The sequence below is a fragment of the Anopheles bellator genome, chromosome 1 (genome assembly GCF_943735745.2).
Source record: "Anopheles bellator chromosome 1, idAnoBellAS_SP24_06.2, whole genome shotgun sequence".
In the NCBI taxonomy this organism is placed as follows: domain Eukaryota; kingdom Metazoa; phylum Arthropoda; class Insecta; order Diptera; family Culicidae; genus Anopheles; species Anopheles bellator.
In genome coordinates, this window is record NC_071285.1 from 21453252 (window position 1) to 21479063 (window position 25812).

At 46.6% G+C, this 25812-nt stretch overlaps 3 protein-coding genes across 3 annotated transcripts in view; 2 read left to right on the top strand and 1 right to left on the bottom strand.

Moving 5' to 3' along the window:
- Positions 1-269: 269 nt before the first annotated feature.
- Positions 270-1092, top strand: LOC131215207 (rRNA 2'-O-methyltransferase fibrillarin-like). The gene is made up of 2 exons (XM_058209595.1): positions 270-326; positions 397-1092. Exons 1-2 carry the CDS (start codon positions 270-272, stop codon positions 697-699), a joined length of 360 nt encoding a protein of 119 aa, XP_058065578.1. The 3' UTR covers positions 700-1092.
- LOC131206583 (diacylglycerol lipase-beta-like) overlaps positions 832-25812 on the bottom strand; it is a 31918-nt gene continuing 6937 nt past the window's right edge. The window contains exons 3-12 of the mRNA XM_058199190.1: positions 23158-23393; positions 7651-7748; positions 7356-7568; positions 7170-7282; positions 5362-5914; positions 4980-5103; positions 2652-3155; positions 2426-2584; positions 2156-2268; positions 832-2074 (exon numbers count right to left, since the gene is read on the bottom strand). Of these exons, the coding sequence (XP_058055173.1) occupies positions 1888-2074; positions 2156-2268; positions 2426-2584; positions 2652-3155; positions 4980-5103; positions 5362-5914; positions 7170-7282; positions 7356-7568; positions 7651-7745 (2061 nt within the window). The 5' untranslated portion in view covers positions 7746-7748; positions 23158-23393 and the 3' untranslated portion in view covers positions 832-1887. The remainder of the gene's footprint in view (positions 2075-2155; positions 2269-2425; positions 2585-2651; positions 3156-4979; positions 5104-5361; positions 5915-7169; positions 7283-7355; positions 7569-7650; positions 7749-23157; positions 23394-25812) is intronic.
- Positions 3297-4216, top strand: LOC131206584 (uncharacterized). The gene is made up of 2 exons (XM_058199191.1): positions 3297-3385; positions 3447-4216. The coding sequence occupies exons 1-2, from the start codon at positions 3310-3312 to the stop codon at positions 4001-4003; spliced, it is 633 nt and encodes a 210-aa protein (XP_058055174.1). The 5' UTR covers positions 3297-3309; the 3' UTR covers positions 4004-4216.

Consider the following 25812-nt stretch of genomic DNA (forward strand, 5'->3'; position numbering starts at 1 on the left):
CATTTCCGCCGGTGAACAGGTTCATTACGGAGTAGACCACGAGATTGTTCACCCTTTTCCCCACTTTTTACGACTAACCGTGGACTCGTGTTGAGCAGGAAGTAAAACATTTGTCATTGTCATCTTTTTACACCCCAAAAGATTGATACCGATCTTCAGTGGGCCTGCTCCCGCTGTCGGGTTGCAGTATAAAATGACGGCAAAGCGATTACGAGCAGCATACAGTGTTGAAGTGCAACTGCAAGCGTTTACCAGCTCAGAACTGTAATATGGCCGTTATCGTAAACACCTTCATCCTCGCCTTGGCCGCTAGTTTACTGCTGATGGTAAGTAACGAAAAACTCGTATAGCAAATAATGTTTATAATTCCGTACAACTGGATTCACTTCTAAACAGAGCTATGCCGCAGCGGATCCGAAGAAACCGGACGAAAAGGTGATGTCGATCGATGGAGCGGAGTCGTTGGGCATTAAACCAGTCGATCAGATGTTCGGCGAGTTGGAAGGATTCCGCATGCGAAGGGCTGCGCCGGGTTTCGAAGGAGTACGTGAACGCCGTGCCGCTCAGCAGGGACAGGATGGCAATGGACGAGGTGGTGGCCAAGGTGGTGGCCAAGGTGGACAGGGTGGCCAACGTGGACCTCCGAACGGCCAGGGACAAGGCAATGGACAGGGAGGCCAAAACAGTGGCGGGAATTAGATGCGGATTCGCAGTGGCAATGTAAGTGCACTATGCAGTGAAATATAAATCGACCAAATAAGTGTGAAGCATCAATTCGGAGAACTTGTTTTCGTTCAATGGTATCAGAGAAGACGTAATTGGTTTTAAATAGAAAAAAATCTACAACGGTCGTACCATTTTTATTCCATCAACCGCGAACTCGCCTCACACTTTTAGACTCGCGTGATTCTGTTTTAGTTCCTCTTAAAACTATCGAAATTGTTTCGAAAATCGATTAATCTAAACACAGCTCGGTACATTTTAAAATTTAGCCTTTATCCTTCGTTCTACTTTTTCTTTCTTTTGGGATGTGACATTGGTCGAAAAACAGAAAATAGTAAACTTTATAAGTTAATAAATACCATTTTTCCTTTCGCACACACGACTTCCGGTGCTTTGTAAACGCAATTTGGTTTCATCGCCTGCTGCTTTTCATCACAACCCAACGAAAATACCAGAACACCTATGACGCGATGGGTTACTACGTTACTTTTGAGTGTTTCGACGAGCGATTCGGTGCGCTGCAAATTTACACAAATAATCTATGCTAGCGGCATCGTGTTCCGATGCCGGGCGTCTCTGCATCCGATCGTTGCCATCTTTTTTCTTCTTAAAATCACAAATCAATACCACAGTAGCGGAATAAAGAATTAAGGTAATATAATACATAAACCGTGGAATGTTTAGTGGTTAGCCGCGGAGTCAGGGCTACCGAAGTGAAACTCCGGGGCTACTCTGGAATGATTCAGTAGCTGGTGCTGTCTTCTGTTTGCTCCTTATAACTAGTTTCGCTCAGGACGGGACATGGGAACTCACACAGTAATATCATCTTAGGAACATCCTGAATGCCGACATCAATTTGGTGTTGGTCAGCGAATGAAAAAAAGCGCGAACCCCATGCCGAACCGATCACACTTGTGTCATGGTGCATCGGCGAAGGAATAGAAAAAAATAGTGGAAGCATCCTCGTCCCGTGCCTTCTCAAGGCCCGCCGACAACGATTTCCTAGGCAAGATACATCTCAGCTACGTATAAGGCACTTTATATCATGGTTAGTATGGTTGGCCGGTGGTTTGCTTCGAGGTTTGTAGTTTTTGTGTAGGTCAGGGTCAAGTTAAGCTTAAATCTCGACTTACAATGATATCATACACGTGCCGGAATTGCACTTTAAATTTCCTGCAACGAAAGAACCGAACCATTGTGCGTTTTCTGGTCCTCCAGGATGGTGGTGAGCGTTTTGAAGACGTTATCGGGCAGATGGTCGAGCAGCATGCGCGGCATTACCTTCAGCTCGGTGAAGTCTTCGGCCGTTGCCCAGCGCATCTCGTAAGTTGGGCCACCGCTGTTTGATTTTCTAAAACAGAAAGCCACAATTTGTTAAGTTAAGGAACACGCTAAAGATTTAAGATAGGAATTAATTTCAAGACGGGCTCACTTTTCTAGCTCCGTTTTCTTCCGTCGCACAATGTGCAGTATCCGACCGCCGGTATAGAGCCGCGTTTTCGCAAACCGGCGCAGGGAGATTTCACTGGACAGCAGGCCACCCTCCTGTGAACGAGGGAAGGAAATTGAGTTCAAGTTTGGCTCGTTCGTAGATCATCCGTCTCGCTGCACCGATTTATCGGATTCTTTGGTGTCAGTGCCCTAAACGGCTTTGCCCGGTCTAATGATAATAAACGACAATTAAATTGAGAAAGCCACCTACCGCCGTGGCCACAGTTTGTATGGGGCGCTCTTCCGAAGGGAGCAGCGGACTTTGGGCGGCCTTCTTCGTGATTTCCGTCACATCGTGCCAGGTCGTCTCCAGGTCTCGCGACGGTACACCGAACAGTGCGTACCCGAACCCGTTCAGCATGATGCGCCACTGCAGATTTGAACAGTGAGAGATTGGTTTTCAGTACCCCGTTTTTTTGTGGGTTTCCGGGCCTCACCTTCGGTAGCTTGCAAGCCCTAATCGTTTCGATCACGCTGGTGCGCAGGTTTTCGATCGAATCCACACCGAGCCGCATCACGAAATCGTCCCCGACGCCGATGGTGAAGGCGAAGCTTTCCGTGCACTGGGCCGCCTCACGGCTCAGCAGTCCGGCCGGTGTCGCAAACGCGTATACCCGCAGGTCCGGATAGCGGCTACGTAGTTTGGCCGCCAGCAGGATCGAAACGCCCGCCCCGAGACTGTGCCCGGTCAGGACGAGCGTGTACTCGGGGTAAGTCGCCAGGATGCGCTCGAGGATGTTGCCTTCCCGCAGTCGTTTCAGCATACAGTCGACACCGGCAACCATGCCCCGGTGCGCGGACGAATCGGGCGGCATCCCAGGAGCCTCGAAGCGCTCGGCGTTTGCCACGAGATCGGTGAACACGTCGCGCATCGACAGACTACCGCGGATCGCGATGACGATGCTTTTCGTGCTGTGATCCGCCATGATGCAGAATGGTAACTGGAAGTAAGAGGAAGCAAACCACAATTAGCAACAAAGCTTAAATGAGCCTATAGAATTTTCAATCAACATTCCGCCATTGGCTAGCGCTCCTGTATATAAGGAACTGTTCTGGTCTGGTGCTCTAGGTGATCACCGTAACGCCGATCCCGAAATGGTTCCCAATCTGGTTGCCCTCTTCTACTGCGGAACAATCGTCGGCTGCGTTCTGCCACACATCAAAGCGGACAGTAAGTGCCACTGCGTTTAACCGAATAGCCTCAACAATGTAGAAAATTCAATTTTTCAAAGGTATTGTAATGACCGGGAAACGGTACAGCAACAGTTCCTACTCGTGCTACGCGCGCCATACACGCGACGGCCTGGAGTATCACCTAACCTACAGCGTTTGCGTTATGGTACCGGAAGTGAACGGAATACAGGAAGGCCCAACCCCCAGTCAGTGCGTCCACTACGAGTGTTCGATCACAAGCACCCATTTGATGGCTGACGATGGTCAGCTGAGATGCAATCGCTCCGAAAACGCAGCCACACCAACCATTCGCTTTGATCCTCTGGACGCGCTCCCGGAACGGCCGTCGGTGCAGTCACGGTTCTTTCGAGAGCCATCGTTTTCGCTTCCGGTGAACCATCGGCGTGCGAAACGGGACTTCAATTGGGTTACGTTTTTGGAAAAGTTCTCGTTCATGGGTCGCCACCAGAGCACGGTCAGCAAAAACAACGAGGCGTACTTTCACTACAATTTCATGAACAAACCGTCGGGAGGTGGGCGGCCGACCGGGGAAGGTCCGATTATTACTACAACACCGCCACCACCGATACAAACAACCGGAACGCCAGTTCCTTAGTTACTTCTTTTTCAAATTTTCGCTTGTGAGTAGAGGTTTGTGAAAGTATAAAGTAATATCCTTCCATGCGAAGTTCTTGATGTCCATCTTAACACACTATCAAATGTTAATATCGTTAAGATGAAGTAAATGTGAACTTTGAATTAAATTTTAGCTAATGAAACAAATAGCATCGCATTGTTAGGCTGAATCATGCACCCAAAGTTTCGGCCTAGGAGGTCTGAAACCGTTAGCTCGATTACGGTTGGCGCGCACTAATTGCCGCACTAATCAAATAAAACATAAACTCCGCTAGCCCCAAACTGTCAAACAATATTCCAACGGAGTACTCGAAACGGATAGCCAGCCAGCCAACCGGGTGCGCTGAGCGAAGGGTTTACGAAGCTCACCCTGAACCCCAAAGCCGATAAGCTCCAAAGCGCAACCCGCAAAGTTGACATTCTTTGCAACCCTGCCCAGCAACACGCCGGAACAGGTTTCGTGTTATCACGACAGTGGCACACGCGCTTGTGCCACCCTTCCCTAGCTTCCGGCGAGCTATAAAACCGCCATCGGCCAACCGACTCGAACCAGTTGCCAGTTTCGTTACGGACAAGGTAAGAATCGTCCTCAGAATGAAGGTTGCGTTTGCAGTGCTGGTTGTGTTCGGTGTGTCGCTGGTCGCGGCCGCTTCTCCGGTGCAATGTGACGAACAGGAAGCAAACTTGGAGAAAGTGTACGGTAACAAACTCGTGGTGGTCAGCCCGGAGGAAGAAAGCATTGAAGGTAGACATTTTCCAGTGGCCACTTAAAAGTAGTGACTCGAGTTCGATCGGATTCTTCACAGATGCCGATGAGCAAGCCTTGCGCGATGATCCACCCACCAGGGAGCAGCTGGACAAGATGAAGTCACGTAATTCAAAGTTCCTCGGTGTAGAGCGCAGCTCGGAGGAGCAGTAGTTGTAGTGGACGGGCGAGCGAGTGAAGCGTAACTAACCTCAAATACATGATTTTTGAACGAAGCGTGCAGAACGTCCTCACTTCGGAGCCGGGATGTGTAGCGGACGCCGGCCAGATGACACAGGCAGCAGTTATCGTCGATTATGATCTGTGGTTTTCGCCTGAAAATGTATAAACAATCGCTCGATTAGTTACAGAGTTAAATTACTTTATTAGTAGCACGGAGGCTATGGTCAATAGGTGGCGCTGATAGCATTAACTTTCAGCCAAGATTTGAACCGTTGGCGACTAATTAGTAAATTAAGAAAATCCGTTTATCCATCAGTAGAATTTCTAAAATAATTTTCAACTGTTGGCCACTCGCAATAAAGTGGCCGCATCGGCGAATTCCACTGGGGTTCCACCGGGGAGTTTCTTACCGGAAGCAAGCGCAGCACGTCATTTTCGGTATTAACCGATACGGTCCGGTGCAACAGTTCAGATAGCACACCATCGGCCAGCCGTACGCGGCCAGGGCGAAGCGCAGAAAGTGGCGCGCGTTCTTGATCGTCATCCAGGCGGGTGACGTGGCGAAGACGCGCGTAATGTCGGTCGAGTAGCGTGGCCCGTCGTCGTTCAGCATCCGGATTCGGCGCATCTCGCGCGTCTCCCGCTTCTGGCGCACCCGCAACAGTACGCAGCCGGCCACGATGTCGGACGGCACGAGATCGGTCCCTCGGAACAGGGCACTCAGCAGGCTGGCCACCTGCGTGAACGCCTCGTGGCCGAACTCGTCCCGTCGCAGGCAGCAGAACGCCCACCGGAACCGCCGGAACCACAGCTTCGAGACTTTCCGGTGGATGGCGGACTCGGTGGGACCGTTGTCGTTCGTGTCACGCCCGTTCTTGTACTTGGCCGAACCGAGCGGATCGAAGACGATCGCGAGGCCGAAGATGATCAACGCAAACACTACCCAGTTGAAAAGTACGATAGCTGTAAGCAAAGAGAAAAAAACGGTAACATGGTTTTTTCGGCCCACTAAACAGGACCCCCTGCGGTTTTTTAATCGTATTGAGCTAATTCCTTACAGGTTAATGGGTACGGTGCTACATTGCCCCTCGGTGACGTAAGAGAGAGAGAGACGTTAAGATGAAGCAGACATTGAATGAAAGAAATTTTATAGCTCTACGTGGGCGCTACGTAAAGTACAAAACCGCTTCGCTTGGAGACGCATTTAACAGTTTAATGGCAAATGTTTAAAATAATGCCCGGACACAATGAATTATGGCCACAATTAAGACTTTCGTGTGCTCTTTCGCCCCAGACGCACGTCAGTCGCAATGATTCAACGGAGTTTGGAAGACGGAAAACGGGTTGCTTCTTGTTATAGAAACGGGAAACCCCGTGGCGTTATTTACACATTCCTACCCAGGACGCGACCGAACGCAAGGTACTCATAATTGAGTTATTACGGGGCCCCTTTTTTTACTAAGAATATGACGTGAAGTGACTCGCTGAACTTTTCTGAACCCTCGTAATTAAACCATTTCTTTGCTAACTGCACGGCAATCGCTTTGCATTTACGTCACGTTAGTTTCAGATTCGTGTATACTATTGGAGTGACCTTTCGCCTTTTTGTTTAATGCCAAAACATCTAAAATTTTATCGTTTTGTCCTTTACTTTTTCATCTAAAAAATATGGGGTGTCATTTTATTTATTGCAGGAACTAAGGCAAGGTTTTCAGTAATTTTGTAGTTTTTTTGTACAATTGGGATGCTATTGATTGACTTCCAGAAAGGGTAATTTTTTTGAGCGATACACATTGATTATGATCCAAAAGATTTAAATGCCGAAATGAAACGGAATCAACCTTCAAAGAACGATACTGCGGAAACGAACAAAAACATATAACTTTTTTTTCTTGTTTTCAGCTAGGCCAAAATCTTAACGTAATAAAAGATGGCGTTTGATTACCAACAAGACATAGAATAGATCTTGAAACACTACGCGTTGACCATGACCAGAATTTGCTTTTATTTGGTCTAGGTTTTTCAAACTAGACAAAAACGCCGAAACAACTTACGCGGAACGAGTGGCGTTTAGGTTGTATCATTAGCTCAATTTTGAATAGATGTCTTTTGCTCTTTTGATAGATTTATGGACTTCACTTTAGCTAAAACTATAGCCCACTTGTTAATTGCTCAGCTATGACGTCTTATGGTTAATAAAAGCCCTGAAATCACCTACCTTCAATCACAGTTCTCGATACTTTATCACTACTCCTACAGTCGAACGTGCCGCAAAACGCCCACATGGTGCCGAGCACGTTCAGTCCCGTTTCCGGGAGAATTAACAGTATTCTGTGGGAAAACATCGGAATGGCGGGTGAAAACCATTGATCAATATATAAATCTGGTACTCCATCACACTTACTTTATCACCAGCAGCGGGACGACCAGGCGGCGCTTGTGCACCTCGGTGATGCTGCCCTGGGCGCTGCGGTTGACTAAGAGCACGAGTAGAACTATATTTACACTAATTAACACTATGGTCCCTACGAGATAGATCCGTACCGGGAGTGCGTCCTCACCGCACTCCTCGGTCACGCTCCAGTAGGTGGACGTTACGCATGATATTAGCCCGAGCCTGCCGAGAGAGATGGGAGAGAGCAAGAAAATATTAGAGAAATCTCCCCCCGAGAGACTCCCAGAGTCTCCCCGAGTCTTACCACACGATGCGGAAGCAGATTTCGAACACGCACGGAAACACGAGGTCGTCCGAGGCGGCTAACCATTTCCGGCCAAACAGACGCAAAGCTGGCATGACCTGTGCAGGGAGAGTGTACAGAGAAAACAGTTGGATTAGATACACGGAACAGGGCTGGCAAACGCTCGGTCGCTCAATCAATGCAGGGCAGTGAAACAGGAGAAAAACTGAGATGATAAGCCAAGATCTTATCGAGATAATTGCCGGGGAACGGTGACCCTGAAACGCGCTGAGCGGAGGCAGTGCAAGGTGAAAGGTGAATTATCGGGCGTGCAAAATCGGTAATGCCGGAAGTCCATGGCGCGGGTTCCACTCTATACCGCGGCTGCAAACCAATTACAGAGCTCACGAAACCACTGGCCACCGACAGACAGCGAGGCTCATAAATATGCATATGCAGGGGCATGGGCACCAGCCTTAGGCCTCGGCGTGTTTGTTCTAGAAAATCGACAGATAATGAAAACTGTTCCCAGCGGGCCTAGGTCCGAGCCCGAGATCATCGTTTCGCATCATCGTGGCGGACGGACGGAGGATCACTTTCGTCCGCTGCCTCGCGGTAGCGACGAACTCTTTTCGACGAACTTCAACTGGCGGGGTCACTCGGCGTAGGGCGGTGGGCATTTTAATTAAAAGCTGGGGTTGCATAATTGGAATTTATGTCCGTTCGCGCGCGTATTCGCGCCCCTGACTGGCGTTTCCCATCGTTTTGCCACAGCGCATCTACCGGACTCTTGATGAGCGATCGTTCCGCCCAGATAGAGTTTAATTAATCTGTGAATCATGTGTAAACAGTAATCCTGAGATCGCGCCCGATTCCATATTCGGAGGAAGGTGGCAAAATGAATGGAACCGAGTCATCGTCGTCGCCGTCGGACAAAGTGTTTCGCTGTCGAAGTCTTGCGAATTAACAATGTCGTCCAGCGGCATTTATTTACCCTCGGGGAAACGGCAAAAACGTGCAGAATTTAGCACCGGCAGCAGCAGTGTTGAACAATCAATTATTTTATTGACTCACTCACGCCTTGACGTTGTGTTTTATAATACGGTTTGTATCGATTTTTGCGACACCGATGGAGTAGCGGAATCCGTTGCGGGACTGGCATGCCGCCGACCACAGTTCGAATCCTAAGCAGGAAACAGAAACTTTAATGCTCATCAATACGGAGTAGAGTTTAACTCAAAAAATTAAGACGAAGGCTTTCAAGGAGAGGTGTCTAGTACGGTTGAAGGCCATCGCAGAGAGAGGACATCATCAACGCGGATCTTATTGTGGACACTCTCGCCTCACACTTGGCCGTTCGTCCTTGAAGTACGTAAGACGTCGCGCACTGGGCCGGCATTGATTTGATCATAATTTACAGCACTGCATCCGTGACATCGGCCGGCACAGCGCTGTGTGCTTGTGTGTGTCCGTTCGTCTTGAATCCCAAGTGTCACGGTCAAAAGCGCCCCGATGGTCACTCACTTGACCGCCCAACGTGTCACGCCCCTTCGGATGATCGAAACACCGTGTCCAAGTGCAGCTTGCGAACGAACCGAAAGGGCGTTGGTCAAAGGTCGGCCGACTGAACAAAAAGTGCAAAAGGGATTACACGACAGAGAGAAAGAAAAAAGGACCAAGTCAGAGAGAAAGAGAGAGAGAGAGAGAGAGAGAGAGAGAGAGAGAGAGAGAGAGAGAGAGGAGAAGAAAAGTGGAATCATAAACGAGAATGCAAAATCGAACCCGGCGCGGTCGCTCGGGCAGTCGGATGGCCCTGATCGCCGGCCGGTTGCTTGGCCACCGCCGCTATGGTTCACCTTAACCTTTGCCCCTCTGTGCCTCTCCACCTGGCTCCCCTCCCGGCTCCAACCACCCGGACTCGTCGAAACGTCATCGACAGTTATGAGCGTTCGGTCGGCCCCGGATCGCTAGAGTACAATTACACATCCCCTAGCCTTCCCGAAACCATCCTACCACGTGCCACCCACAGCCACCCCTCCGTCAGGGCCAGGGCAGGCCACGTGTTTGCAAGGAGTTCATCGAGAAGGAGCCAACGCTGATGACTTGACTTCTTGAACCGAGTCCGGTTGCCGGGCGTTGCCAAGGACAAGGTGTAGATTACAATGAGCAACGTCCCCCACCGCAGGTCATCCCCCACTGCACGGGCCTTTCGCTCCAATCACGGGCGGGCGTTATTAATTTAGTGCGCGGAAGATTACTCTGGTCACCTCACTCACCGAGACCGGGGATCGCTTCATCTCTCTTCCAGAGCATCTCGCCACCTTGGCACGTGTTTTGCTTTGCGCCGCCCGCCAATTTCTCACAGGACGCCGGGCTTTTCAAAGCGAAAAATAAATCATCCCAGACCTTCCGAGGGAAGGTGCACGTGGGAAGCCAACTTGGTTGCTCCTTTGAAAGGGGACAGCTAATTTCGTCATTTCGGGAAATCTACGACCGGACCGGCAAACGGAGCCTTCGGATCTTCGGTTGTTGCCAGTATGTTACAAATAGCGAATTTATTTGTTTCCATACGATTTACAGTTCAATGTAAAGTAGCTTATATTGCCCAGTTTGGGCGTTTTAAACCGTTTTTGTGGTCCCTTTATAGTCATTGCTTTTGAATTTGATTTAAACAGATTTGTTTGAGTTTTAGTTCTATTTTAATCAATTTATATCCTTTTTTCATTTTTGTTATTATTTTATTTACTTATTTCGTAATTATCTGTATTTGTAACTTTGTAGGTAGCATTGATTTGTAGCTTTCTACATCGAGTTTCGAACAAAAGTTTAGATAACGTTTCAATAATCCCTTTAAAAGTGGTTTCTGGTTTAGCTTTGAACAATTCGTTTATTATAGATACGAACTCGTATTCTTGTTTCATGTTTATCTTCATATGCATTTACTTGTTAATTTTATTGTTGTTGAGGATCGTCTTGACTTTGTTGACTTTACTATGCTGTGTTTGCAAACCACCTACATTTACTCAGAATTCCAGATAGATAAATGAGGACCTCGTACACCTCATCTCATCTCAACTCATCTGTCAGCATTCGTCGACATCGGACGACAGAATGTATGGAGGGTACTAATGACAAATGGGCTTCACCACCGCTCCGTTCCGACTACGAACCTCCATTTTTTGTTTGTTTCTTTCGTCCCTCGCAATGTGCCATTATTATTTTCTTCGCCATTGCGCCACAAAATGTCCTTCAATGTCAACCCCGGGCAAGCAAATAAAAATGGCTCACCCTGAGTTGAGCTTGATATTGATTCATTTTAGGCCATAAAAAGGTCCCACCAAGATAAAGGCGCAAATTGAGATGCAAGAGAAAAAAACAGTAGTTAAGTGCACCGGTTATCTAAAAGCATCTAACCTCTAGCGGACACGGTGCCCGGTGCACGTAGGATAATCACATCGCCCGACTGTCGGTGCTTCGCTATGTGAGCCTAGGCCGAGGTTGGGCTACTAATAGTCCGAGGTAGCACCCCGAGGCTCGGCGCACTCGCTCAGCGGGGCGGCGACGGGCGTATGGTGGAATAATTTGGTAAGGAAATCCCACCGGCCGCGGCTCGTCGTGATGGCGTATAGAAAAAAGCGATGGCCGATTCAACCTTTTTGCCGTTTTGCGTTGCGCAACTCAACAACAAAACACGCTCCCCATGATTCAATTAGAGCGGCCAGAGTTCGTGTAGGTTGCCGGTGGAGTTACATCTTGTTTGAGTCATGCAAGGCTAACCCTGAATGTAAGAAAATAAAACGCACGAAGAAAGCGCCATGGCCATCGTGGCGTTGGCCATCGGGATGGCATGTCGGTGGAGCGGAAAGATGTTCAATTGTCTCCAATTTTTTTTTTCTTCTTTCGTCTCACAGGATCCAGTGGTTGGCCTTTTGGGTATTGTAAATTCGCACTATGAATAGGGATGCGGCCGAAAATTAATGGGCGTAATACAATTTTCACTTTCGACCTGCGATTGACAGCTCGCTGCTGACCATGGACTGGTTTCGGACGCACTGAGTGGAGCCCGTTTAAGGCAGCGCGGCCGCTTCGTTGAATGGTATGTTAACTTGTTAATGTGAAACACAATTTTTATCCCAGTTTTAGGTCTGCAGCCATTAAGGGGCAAGTTGGTTGAATAATTAAAATGAGCAAAAATGATGGTGAAGCAAACCAGCTGCTGTAAGCGATCCTCGGAACCTCGTTTGGTTTTAATTCGAGTGGCAATGATAGGCATAACATCAAAAAAAGGCTGGGTTCCTGGGCATAATTGTAATTAGCATTTTTTTCCACATAAAACACCTACCGCGGCGAATACAAACACGATGGTGACATAACAACTATTTTTTTGCATCTACCATCCTTCCGTGTTTATCGTTCGTCAAAAGGAAGTGCGCCATCAGCAGGCACAGTGGTTAAGCGAGATGCTAAAGTTTGGAAAGAGAAAAACTTGAAGACTTTTGAAGTGGGCCATCGGTGGAAAATGCCAAAAAAGGATATCCTATACGGCATCCGTTTAGCATTCAACCTGACGGTCACACTATGGTAAAATGTGTTAAATTTTTCATTTGCAAGAGCACCCAAAAAATGGGATGGGGATCAACGGGAACTAAGTAAACGTGTACTAAGTATAGTTAAATAAACTATTCCGAAGATCAATAAGATATGGAGCAGCATATGAGTCGCACTATTTGCTCGCTATTGTTTGATGTCGCCGTCAAAAACGTTATTGTTATAGAACAAATGGATAAGGGTTCACACAGTTTTAAATCACGCCATAATATAAAAGTTAGGCAATAAAACACTAAATTGAGTAACTTATTAACTATACAACTGGCACTGGCAAAATGGGGTGATGAGGTTGTTGCTTCCATGGTGCAATTCTGCAGAGGAGAATTCTGACGCGATCGAGAAAGAAGAATTTGGCCCCGTTGAACATTACTAATATGACTATATAAAAATAAATTGAGAGATTTTTCATTGAGACGGGTTCGGGCTTTGGACCGTGAGCTGTGCCTTGCGACACTTTCTGGTTCATAGGCTTTAGTTCTGGCTCGGGATGTGGGCTGTGGAATGAAAGGGAATGGTCCCAGAAAAGAAATAAGAGGGCCAAAGCACTCAAGGCGCAAGACTATCGCTTCACAAGGCAAATATCGCACGAGTTCGAGGTGGATATACACATGTTTTAAAAAGTAATCTATTTTTATAAAAAAAGATCATTGAAAATTTGTTTTCAAAAATAAACCTTACCACTTACTGGGGCACGGCTTTTTCCTTCAATTGTGAAGTTAATGGACCAAGTGAATTTATTTACCTTCTACTTGACCTTCGACGTACAAAAGCCCCAAAGGTGTCCGGGCTCTAAAACGCCATGAACACTTCTCAGATTCGAATCGTTTTCCATTTTGCTGCACTCGAAACGCCACTCGAACCTTATCAGCCTCAGACTCACTTCAGACTGCTAGTGACAACTTTGGGCGAACCCAGAATCAATCAGGTATTCGGAGAAACCTTGCCGTCGTGCTGAACTTGATTTAAAGTTTTGCTTCTCGTGCTAAAGTTCTTGTTTCACCTTTTCTATTTTTTATCGGCTTCCTTAGTGCTAATCCCAAAAAACGGATGAAATTGTGCCAAAACTTCCAACAACTTGTGATACCCTTTTGCTTCACGATAAGGTGTGCACTCGTTGAGTCGTTTTTCCAGCCATCGTAAATGGGAAAATCCCATTTCCGCGGACGCGTGTTTCGATTGGATTATTCGAATCCCACGCACCACGTTGACAAGAGCCGAAGTTTATCGGAAGACGTCGATCTCCATCGAGCACGTCGTCAGTCGTCGTGGGGGCGGGTTGGATAAGTCGGTCGGTCGGTCTCGGCGGATCGGCGATAGCTTTTTCACCCACCATCGACACTGGGCCATCGAATGGAAATTTATTGTGCGTGGAGTGGAAAAATTTAAATCACTGTCCCGGCTTCGCAACCGGAAACTGGATAAGCCGCCTCGGTAGAAAGGTATTTCCCACGAGGTCGACACGAGACAGGCGTGGAGACTGTCGGAGAAATCGGCGAATGAAATCACGGTCGATGGTTAATCACACTCGCTGATCAACTGCTTCTTGGTACAAACCGCGAACCATGATGGCGCAAATATATCGTCACCACGTGCGACACCCGACAACTCTGTGAATCCTCTCGGGAAGCCCGCGGTACAGACGGAACCGGAACTGGAGCGAGGACAGGAATCATGGGCAAGTGGAGTTGAGTTGATTTATAATTGAAATTGTGGTGCAATAAATAATACTATCGTAATCGCTCTGATCTGAACGATCAGAGGCATCAGAGGCATTAATTGTGGTTGAGATCAAGTAACGCTCACGCTACAGTTTTGCGAGAGACAATAAAATTTAAGACTTACAGCAGCACAAACTCGGACACTTATAGTGAAACACATTTATATTTTCCTAGAAACCAAATGACACGGATTGAAACACGAACTTGAAGATTTGATTGATTGAACAATATATAGATGCTGTGATTCTTTCACCACAACAACTCATATTAAATTTTTTTTAAAATATTTTGTACCACCCAAACTGGTGTGTACTAGGGGTTTAAACAACATTTTGTACAGGTTTCACAAAAGGCATCTAATTTTCACTACAATCTTGTTGCTCAATGATTATACAAATCGCAAACTTACTTGAGCTTTCCTGAGCTTTCAAACTTACGTCCTACGGAATTTAAAAACTAACTTGCCGGAAATAAAATCCAGCAGTGGCCATGGTTCAAAACCAAATCCCAAAGCACAAAACTCAGCGCTGATTAAATAAAGTTGTAGTGAAAACGAACATATCACACGACAAATCACCGTAAACAGCATACGCTAAATTGCGCCACAAAGTTCCCGTCTAGAAAATACACGACCCAGCAAACAAGCAACGGCACGGAGAGTGGAGAGAAAGAGAGCGGAGCAACACGGAAAAGTCCACGGCAACATGGCAAGTGTTTGTTTTCGTCCGATCTAACATCTCCGAACTTATGCGACACGGGGAGGTACTGGTCTATAAGCGGCTTTTGCATACGTGTCACTTCAGCTACATGGCAACATGCGGATTACAACCGAGAAGCGCTGCACACACGCGGGTTCCGTTTGACGTCATTCGGCCACCGGGCCACGCGGGGACGATGGGCCCGTTGGCCCTTGGCCAGCAGCATCGCGCTCCGACGTTCTCCGAAAAGCGCGCAGCCGGGAAGTCATCACGCATTACTTCCACCGGGATTCACATCCGCGCAAATCCGCAACCAAGCCCCAGAGGACGATGGTGTCATCGTCGACGGCCACGTCGAGAGGTGATCAAGGGAGGGCAGATGACGCGCCGCACCACGGTTAAACCGATGGACAGAAAACCCGTTGGTGAAGTTGGTGCAAACGAGAGTCAGCGCGGTGGCCTTGCCCGATTCTCGTTGAATTGTGTTGCAGTTGGTTGGATTGTTTGTTGTATTATAGAGACTTTCGAATTTCGCCGCTTTTTACATACTAAATCAATTGTAACTTAATTTAATTCTAATTCTAATTTTTATTTAATTTAACTTCATTCCAGTTTTCGTTCAGGGACCCGGAGCGTTGAATCCCCGCGAAGATTTCCAATGGCAAGTAAAACTTAAGTAAGACAGTCCCGACTCTGAGGGGGTCGGCGACTGTGGGTCGTCGCTAAGGGATCGCAAAACGAAAGGCGACGAAAGGCGTGAGTTTGTTTTCAACAATCAACACTCAAGAACGTTTCGTTCGTTTGTAAAACGTTTTCGCCACTTCGCCAAGCCACGGAGCGATCAACGTAGCGATAACACCTATTCCAAAGTTTACATTTTGTTTTACTTCAATTTTACTTTTACTTTTTTTACATTATGGATGTCTGACATTTGAAGGCCCACCATAACACAGAAATTGATTACTTTTACACGGGAACAGTTGGAAGAGATGTGTGGAACAAAGGCATGGCACGTTAGAAATGTTCTGAAACAACTTATCAGTTTAGAATATTTTGCTCCAATTTAACCTTTTGTAACTTAAAGTTTGGTCCATCTTCTTTTCGTATTTTGGAGCACCAATCATTTAAACCATTTCTTCCGTGATCTTTTCGAGTGGCGATCTTCGATGCCAGCTCGGACAACGCTAAGCTGTATAATAAATTTTCAAACAAGATCCATTCTTCTGGGTGCAAAACTCGACATCAAACAAACGTTTTCCGAGATGACCGACCGACCGACGACATTCCGCCATCAATTAACATTTGATCAGAACTATTAGAAGTATTGATAAAAGCATACAATACCCTGCGAATGGAGCCCATAGTGAGCTCTGAGCTTTCACGGGCCATCATCAACACCGCGGGGTGGTGTGCTCTACTCGCACACCAGCAGCTCGCGCGTTCCGGTTCGGTTCCGGTGGCTTGCAGACGCCCGTTTGCATGCACCGTCCCACCTAACACCCCCCCGGGTCCAGGTGTGTGCCAGAAAGAGTTATGTGTTGGTGTGTTTAAATTTTTCGCAATTTGAAGCTCATATTGCGCCTCAACCACTGGCGAAGTGCGAGCGGTGGGTGCGAAGGCTAGAAGGTGGTACTGTACATTTCAAAAGACGTCAAACAAGTTACGTGCGAGCTCATTGGGTCAGGGCACACCACTAAAATCGGCTCACATGCGGCCGAGATTTTTGCACTGCTCGTCCGCCACCCTGCCCAGACGCGACGGTGGAGCTTAGGAAACCTACTTTTGCCGTTTTGCTCCCGCTTCTTAAGCGACAACGTTCACAATGAGTCAACCCGCACGGCTTAGGCTGTTGAACGGAGCCAATTCTAGAGCAGAACGTTGGCTGCCGTCGGGGCGCAGGAGGATTGCAAGTGCACTTACTGCAATTCTCGGCCTCTTCACTTGGAAGATCTCTTGCTGACGATGCTTCCTATGCCACGACGGACAGGTACTGGCCATCTTATACCCAACCCCCTTGGCAGACCTTCAATGGCAGCTCTTCCAGCAAATAGATCCTCATGATTCGATCGTACATAAGAGCAACTACATCATCGTGCGGCAAAAAAGGGCACTCGACAAGGTCGGCTGCCTGCGACCAGAACATAATCCGTGCACCGGTCCTCCGGCGGTTAGACCAAGCCCATCGGCCTGGCCTGGCTCAATTGAGCGATGGTTTCAAGTGGCCGTGCAGCATTCCAACGTATGAGCTGGCTGCTAGCGACAGATGCCGGCTCGCTGATGGATGTGACCGCGATTAAGACCGCGTTGCTTGTCCACTTCTTACAACGCGCCACACACCGCAGAGCTAACGGAGCCGTACCGAAATGGAAGCTGGCGATGTTTTCTCCACGGCCCTTACAGGTGCGTACATCAACATGCTTAACAAGAGTCGTAAAACTTTCGACGCTTTTCGACGAGGAAATTCAGTTGCCGTTGAAGCAGCGAAAGGGTAAATAAAGATTTGAACAAATAATTAAAAATGGAAGAACATCACATGGGTCAATAAGTTCAACTCCAGCTGATGCCCACTAACAAATGAATGTAACTTTTACAAAGGTTTCACAATCATCATTATGTATTCTTACATTCCTTAGAAGTGACTAAGGGCGTTAAATTTCTTATTTTCAAAAAATTGACTGCGTAGAATTTCCCAGACATCATTCGATTACTTTCAGACATTTTTAATATTGCTGTAGATCATGCTTTTTTTAAGTCATCTTTGTGTCACCTTCCGCACTGACCGACCGGCCATGAAATGGTAGAAATAGAATTTGTCTGGCCATGGAAGGTGGACAGTCTAACATTAAATACGGTAATTTAAAAAATAAAATGATTAAAAAGCAACGACGGATTAAATAAACCATTCCTTCATTTCTTCACAATTTCCCGAATGAAGTTTCAACGTTTCAAAAGCCAAGTAATCGGAACTGTAAAATTTAAACACTTGGTGGATCATCCTATAGATTAGGCATGGACAGCTTAACGTCCTTTTATTTTGTTCTATCATTGAAACTAACTAACCATAATATTTTTAGTCACAATAATATCACATTAATTAACAGATTGGATGGGTTGTTAAGTGAAGTAAAGTATTGAAGGCATTATTATTTATTCAAAAAAGAGCCTTTTTTTAAGGAAATGAAAAACATTTTTCAACATCGTTTAAGCTAGACGAGCTTCACCCTTTCCAGTCAGTTGTTAATGTATTGGTTACGATATTACAATTTTTAAAAGTTGACTAAACTAATAAATTAATTGGAACGATTTGAATTGTTGGCCGATTTGAATGCCAAATTGTTTGCCGTTTTTCAAAACGTTTATGCCTCAGCGGACACGTAAAAACCGTTCGCAAACGCTTTGTTTACAAACAGAGAATAATGTAAGTTCTTATTTGATGGTACAGCAACAAAATAAAAATAGCAGAAAAAAATATTCAGAAATAAATTTATTTCTCTTCGATTTCTGTTTTCTCGGACCAAAAACACGAATGTAAACACGTTTGACATTTCGGTTTTATAATTTAAACCTGCCACACGAAGCGTAAACGAAATGTCGTTTTTGCGGTCCGATTATTGGTTCGTGTGGCACCGCAGTATGTTATGTGTTTTTAGAAACCAACGAATTTTTTTTAATTACCACTGATCCACCTGATTCAATGCAGTGCAAATAAATGGCTAGCAAAATTCGCCCTCGCTTCGCCCAGTAATAAAAGAACAAGTTCAAGTTTGATCTTCAATTTGAATGTCAAATCAACATCTTATTGTGGACCTTGGGCCTTACCACGAAACTCACCGTCCAGAAAAGGCATTTAAACCCTTTGTTATGTCCACCACACCGGATTGTGCACCGAGCCGCCCAAAACGCGTTTTTCAAGATCAGATCGATCGATCGGGGCGGGGAAAAAAAACACCACGATCATTGTTTCTTCACAAACCAACACTGGCAAGTGGGGTTTTGGGGTGGTGTGAACTTCAGCAGAACTCCGTGTTTTCGTATTTCGAAAGAACGAACCACTGTGGCCATTACCACCACCACCACCACACGGCCGGGCTGGGGAAACAGAAGCCGAAAGGGTCTGCGGGAGCCACGAGTCATATTGGATTTGCGCACAACGCACTCACTTTTTTACACGTAATTACAACACGCCAACATTTCCAATCCGACCCATCATCCGATTGATCCGCCCGATTCGAGCTCTTGGGGCTCAAGGTCAACCGCGCAGCCTACCGTAGCGTCGGACAGAGACGGACAGAGAGCGATCGAGAGGGGGGGGGCTCGCGTGTTTGGTTTACGCGCGCACACACCGATGATTGAGTTATTTCGTTCCAATCGGCGTCGCGAGCCTCGGAGCCTAACCCGAGCCCCAGACACATTGTTGTAAAGTGTCACTACGGGGAGGTCAAACCCGCGTGCTACACGTCAGCAGCCGTTAACGTTGCAGTAATTTGCGGATCGTGTCCCGCGGAACTTCCGTGGTTTTTTCACTACGTTTTCGGGCATCGATTTCGAGGATTGCATTTTACTTTCCACACACGAATTCCGCACTGGTCCAGTGCACGAACCGGTGAATCCGGAGGTACAGACTGACCGTAGTACGTGTTGGCGGGCACTTAATATTCATAGGTGCGCGAGGATGCTCTTGCGGATACTTCTTCCTTTTCGCGCCTCCAGTTGGATGCGAAGGTAGTGGGTAAAGCATGCTCGTTCTAGTTAGTCATTCCGCGCCGACTACGGAATCTCCAGGCACGGTTCGACCATTCCAAAGTACAAAGTCCATCATCGCACCACTACCGGGGAGTGTAGTAGGAAGCTAGTAGTAGGAACCACTACCGGGGAGTGTAGTAGGACATAGTGCATGGGACACCGTTTCACGAAACTGACCTGTACGTACGTGCCCCGGATAGGTTGGGCCGGGTTGTGGTTTGCAGCTAATAGAACCACACAGTGGAGTGGCCGTTTGACGTTCGTCGAACTTTACACGCATCGAGCGACGTCGCGATAATCACACGTCAGACGACGTCGTCACTGGCCGGTGATTGATCCAATCGAACGATTATCCACGTGACAGAGTCGCTCCGTGGGAAGTACTCATGGAAAGGGTTTGTTGAAAAATATGTTCCGATTTGAATATGATCCAATTTGGGAGCACTGAGTAAGCTCAGCTCCATAAATCCCAAAAATGACTTATAGTCCACAATCTATCAGCGCGAATGACCAGCTATACAACACTGCCTGAATTTATAGGAGCCTACGAATAGCAACGAAGAAATGACCCAAACTTAGTAGCCAACAGTTACACAATACCGCTAGACAAGTCCTTCGATGAAACTTGGAAACCGGTGCCGGACACTTAACAGCTGACCAGGTCGCCGTCGTAGATCACGGAAGCGACCTTTCTCGGTGGCTTAGGCTCGGCGTACTTCGGTGTACGGCAGCTCGGTGACAGTCCACCCATAACAGCCCATAACACTTCGATAACGGAGGCGGCACCACGTTATCGATAACTGACTGCCACCGTCGGCCGTACGTGAGCTGTGTGTGGATAAGACTCCCTAGCCCCTACTGCAAAGAGAGATAAGATTTGTGGCATATCCGAAGCCTGAAACCGTCAGCCAACCAACCGGCGGGACTCACTTCTGCCGGATGTGGGCTAATAGAATGAAATTGACGTGGACGACGTCCGTCGATTCCATCGGACATCGGACCCGCGCTCTTCTTGGCAGCATCGACCCAGAAGGAGGCGGTGGTCGGCCCGAGAGTCAATGCAGTCAATTGACGTGTGGGAAACCTGCGTGCGTCTCCGGCGGCGGGAATGGCAATTTATTGCCTCAATGAACGATGTGGCTCCGCTGTGCAGTTTCTTCATCATCGTCGTGCGCATCATCGGCGGGCCCGTGGGGAGTGTGGCCGGAGTTCTAATGAAGCAATAAATTGCACCTTCTGGCGGAAGGGCCTCCGATAGATAATCGCACGCTGATAAACCGGAGCCGGCAGTCGATGACGCTGCGGTTATCGCGCAAATTTAGGGTTTAAAGTCCGTAAACAACGGGCCCGATTGGGTTGGGTGGGGGTGTGATAGTTCCATGCGGCTATCGAGTGGGACACTACTTTAACGCCCATTCCAAGTTGTTGCGTCGTGCCCTTCCTTGTTGCTAACGAAAACGTTCGATCACCCTCCCGGATGGCCGGAACTCTATTTCGAGCCCAGGACGAATGCCTTACATCGTGCGTAAAATGTAGGTGCTTTACAATCATGCAGAGTAAATGAAAAATCAGACCATATAATAGCAATTGGAATAGAATCAAGTATAAAAGTTATAACAAAAGCAGTAAAGAACTGTTAGGGCAAGTAACAAACGAAGGAGATAAAAATGGTTTATAAAATCAATAATGAACTTAAAGAACCTCAAACAAAGATAAGAAAACACAAGACAAGTTCGAAACCGAAAGACGGCAGTTCGAAACAGTTCGAAACCGAAAGACGGCAATTCGAACCCGGACAGCCCATGAACTTGAGACCTAGGTCTGATCCAATAATAATAAATAAAACAATTCAACTATCCTACAACACAACGAATAGGTAAAACAAGCAAATAAATGGTTTACAGAAACCAAAAGTCAAACAAATTGAAGCAAGAATGAGTGGATAACAAGATAACAACAATGTAAAAACTTTTCAGCTTTTGCCCCTTTGTTCGGCCCATAAAATGAGTAATGAGTGGTCCCTTCCGTGTGCATCCGCAAATCAACAGGAAACCAAAGTACGTCTAAATGCTACGGAACTAAGTATTGCCTGACGGTTGCCCTCACGGACAAAGCTGCTGCTCGAGCTGACGTCGATTAGCTGGCCCGTTCCGGAAGGTTAAGCTTCAACTACCTTCGACCACCGCTCGGTAATAGTTCTTTCGTGACGTCGTCGACGGAGGGCAGCATTTGATCAGGAAAAATGTGGTGATCATTTCCAACAACACATCACACCGTGACGGGGGTGTGCAAGGGTGTGCGTTCGACGATACAGGGTCGCGAGATCAGCTCCGGGCTCCGGGAATCCCCAGGTGTCCAGCTGAATGCGGAACTCGGCGCGGGAAGAGGGCGACACTCTGACCTGAGCGCGCCCGAGCGTAAATTAAGATCGCCTCCATGATCTCAGGGGGGCGCAGGGAGGGGAGGGGGTACTAACGGTCCGAAAGGGAGGTGAATGCAATGATGCAAATTAGCCACTGCGCTATGACATTGTGTTTATTCCCTCATTTCAGTTCTTATTAACGTTCACCGCCGTGGCCCCGGTCGCAGGTGGTGTTCGCTCTTGCCGGACCTGCCGACTGCTGCCAGCAGTCTGTGATTAAAAGCTCTAACCTCAAATAATGATACCCCTCGAAGGTGGGCAGAACCATGACCAATTTGCCTAATAGAGACGCGGTTGGTGTTGTTCTGTGTGGGCCCCCATTCTGAGGATACCTCACGAACGAGCCTATTTCTAGCTAGACAATATAGAAAACGACAGAAAAAATAGGAACAGGTCTTAGTCCTTCGAAGCACAGGAATCCAGGAGTCCATGAGGATATGCAGCCTGGAGCTCGACGAAGGATACTACGCGGTAAACGCCCCGATGAATAATGTTGCGTCAATCAGTGGGCTAAATTCAGTGCGAAGTGGCGCGTAATTTGATGATAAGCGATGGACAAATTATTACTAAAAATAAGTCCCCGCACGAACATAAAGACACACACAGGCACCCAGAGCCAGGGCAAATTTAGCGCAATGTTGCGGGTTGGGTGTTGAATAATGCGACACAATTATGCTAAAATCCATCAACACCGAGAGCCGCATCGACGGAAGAACGTTGTATAAGAGAAGCACCTAATTAGGTCCTTTCGCCCCAAGACCATACAGCAATTTTACGGACGATGACTTTGGGTCGTAGTAAAAAAGGATACTAAAAGCGCTTAATAGGTAGCTTAATAAGGATAACAGCGTAAATGAAAACAAATTTTCATATCAGGCCTAGGCGCTACTGTTTTCATAAAAACAACATAAAACATAGAAACAACACAGCTGAAAATCACATGGATGGCCTCAACGGATGAGCACATGCTGGTAGAGGCATCCAAATGAATTTGCTTGCGCGTCTCTTATCAAGCTGTTTCATATTACCTTATATCGGACAGCTAATCCCATCTTGAAAAGAATACAAAAATCATTTCTACCGCTCGAAAGAACAGTAAACAAAAATAAAAGAACGCAATAGAAAACCTACTTCCGAAGTAAGCTACTTCCGATCGTCTTACGTAGTTTGCGCTGCGGCTGTTGTTGACTGGTTTGCTCCCAAGAGGAAAGAAAAGGAACTTTAACCGCTTCTGAAGCCAGCCGACGTTGAAAGACTGGAAGACTTTCGGAGGAAACTTTCGGAAAAACGATGCCTCTGGTATGCCGGCTATTTATGCTACCATAACATGCCCACTCACCTCGGTGTCGTTTATCACTGGCGGCGTACGAGAAGGCTCGTCAAATCAATGTCACACTGCGGCACCGTTTGAACTGTACCGTTGGAACTGTCGTCGTGTGGTGTCCGAACTGTCCGGCGCACTCATCGCTTCCCGCCGGTCGGTTTGTCCCTTCGAGCTCCCCTCACCGGTCGGTCGGTTCGTCCTTATCTACCGGTGCTCGATTAATCGCTCGTTCGATTTTCCTCATCGGAAAGCTGCGAAAAGGACAGAATGGAGCTGTGATTAGTTTCGCAGGGTGAGATGTATGCTATTGTGAACATAAAGTGATGACCGCGAGGGAACACTACAATAGAGACGAGCAATGGGTGTGCCAATCCATTGTGGGCAAAAAGTCAAAAGAAAAACTATGTGAAAATATAAGTTATAGGAAAAAAGTTGTAGGGAGTTGTTATAGGGAAAATAATATGTTGCTTCACAATGTCAACTGTTGAAATATTGTAAAAAATGTGAAGCACAATGTGAAAATATTGCCACGGCCACAAAAGTAGTTGAAGGAGTTTTTGGTTTTTCACTTGAATTTAAATTCAATTGATTGGTTTATATTGGTATCGGAAAATGTTTAAATCATTCTTTATCTTGGCTATCTAAAATCAGCTATTCAGCTTGCGTATGGTTAAATAAAATGTAACAGATGTAGTATGGAAGCACTAAGAAAACTGACTAAATTAGAATCAGCCGGGACCACATTCGTGCAGTAGGCAACTCGCGTTTTTGAGCCGTCTGAAGACCATAGAAAAAGGGGTCACATGGAGCTAATGAAAAATGTATCCTTCATCTTGGATTGTTTTCACCACCTTTAAATCCATCGATTCAGTGAAATAAAATTTCAAACAAGAAAATGATGGTATATTTTGTGGTATGTGGTATAGATTTCAGTGTACCAAATGCACCACAAGAAAAGAATTTCTCCGGACCAGCCCACGCACCCGAAGTGACAGAATTATTTGTCGACCCACATTACCCATTGCCATCGTCCCATCTCGTAGACGTTCGTTCCGTAGACAGGTCGACGCGCATCATAAGTTCGCCGTATTGGGTCGCGCTAGAGGCCAATGGATTTTCGATCAATATCCAAACCCAACAGCTACCAGCTGTTCGGATCGATAGAGCTAAATGCAGTGGCCCCCGAAAGAGAGTGCATTACAGATACAACCACATAAAGAACCATTAAAAAAGAGGTATGGCCAACAGGTCAAACGGCATTCCAATTAGCTCCGACGGACACATTCACGCCGATTTCGCACTTCACCGTCAGGCCGTGTTGGTTTCCCTTTTTCTTCCTCCGGCGGTCCGACCTACGGTAAACCAATAGAGGTGTGCGTGATATGGCATTCAAGATGTGGAAAAGCGCCTCACCAAAATGTAAACCCATTGAAGCAGCAGCATGTTTTTGCCCTGCTTTGGCCCTGCTACCATTTTCCACACACCAAGCGTGCGAAAAACTCCCGACGGTGGACACGGGTGTAATGCAGCTTTCACGCCATCACTTCCGCAGCCACAATGACCATAGGCCGAAGGGAGGCAGAAGGTGTGGAAGTGCAACACTTTTTGAACTTTAAACATACTTCGAATGAAATCAGTGGCGTCGCTCGAAACGAAATTCAAGCACCTCGTTCGATCGTAACATTTTCGTAACCGATTTTGTAGCCGAATACTAATCTAGAATTTTGTGGGGGCGCTTTGCAAAAGGACACTCGTTTTGGCATGACAATTTATTTATTTACTAAGCCCACGCCGTGCGGGCGACGTTCAAACGGGTTTGAATATTAAATCAATAAAATTGATTGGTAGCCAGCGGCGAACGGATACAAAGTTAAGTTGCTAGAAGCGCAACTGAAAAGTAAAACACTTTTGAAAGGCTGTAAATAGAACACTCGTTACGGGAGCCTGTCCTCTTTCAAACATGATTTGTTTATCCGATAAGGTGAAGAGGAAAGAAAACTAAGCTCCCATAATTTCTCATTGTATTATTCCGGAAAAAGTCGTGCGTGGCAATCAATTTACAAACTAGAACGATAACTAAATATCGATTCCTGATTTTTTTTAAACATTAACATAAAATAGAAACAAAAGCAAAACAGATTATTACATAATACTGAATGGATTTTTTGTAGAAACATTAATTTGTTTGAACCACTTGAAAAATTGTGAAATTTGATATCGAAGAATCGCGATGGCGCGATTACTTTCGAAGAATGGATTAACTGCTCACTAACTCTTCGACCAACGCAGCTTTTTGGCTTTGCTTTCTTTCGACCGGAATGTAATGTAAAGTTAATCGATGAACAAGTGACCATCAAATATTTGGAAGCAAACCTTCGACGAATTATTGTCTAAATACGGCATGTTTTATTGGGGAAAAATTTGCGAGAAACAACCTCTCGAGAAATGGCAGTATGTATCCGAGCACGCCACTGAAATACCCAAAATGATTTTGTGACTCTTTCATCGATTTTACATTAAGTTTTCCATATTGTATCTCGATTTAGAGTTCTTGATTAAGAGTTCTGAGATAGATTGTTTCCTCAGAAGTTAAAAGCTTATACCAAAAAACAAGGTGTGACCATAATAAAAACCTAAACAAAATGCCGTTCCAATTAAAAAAAATTTAAA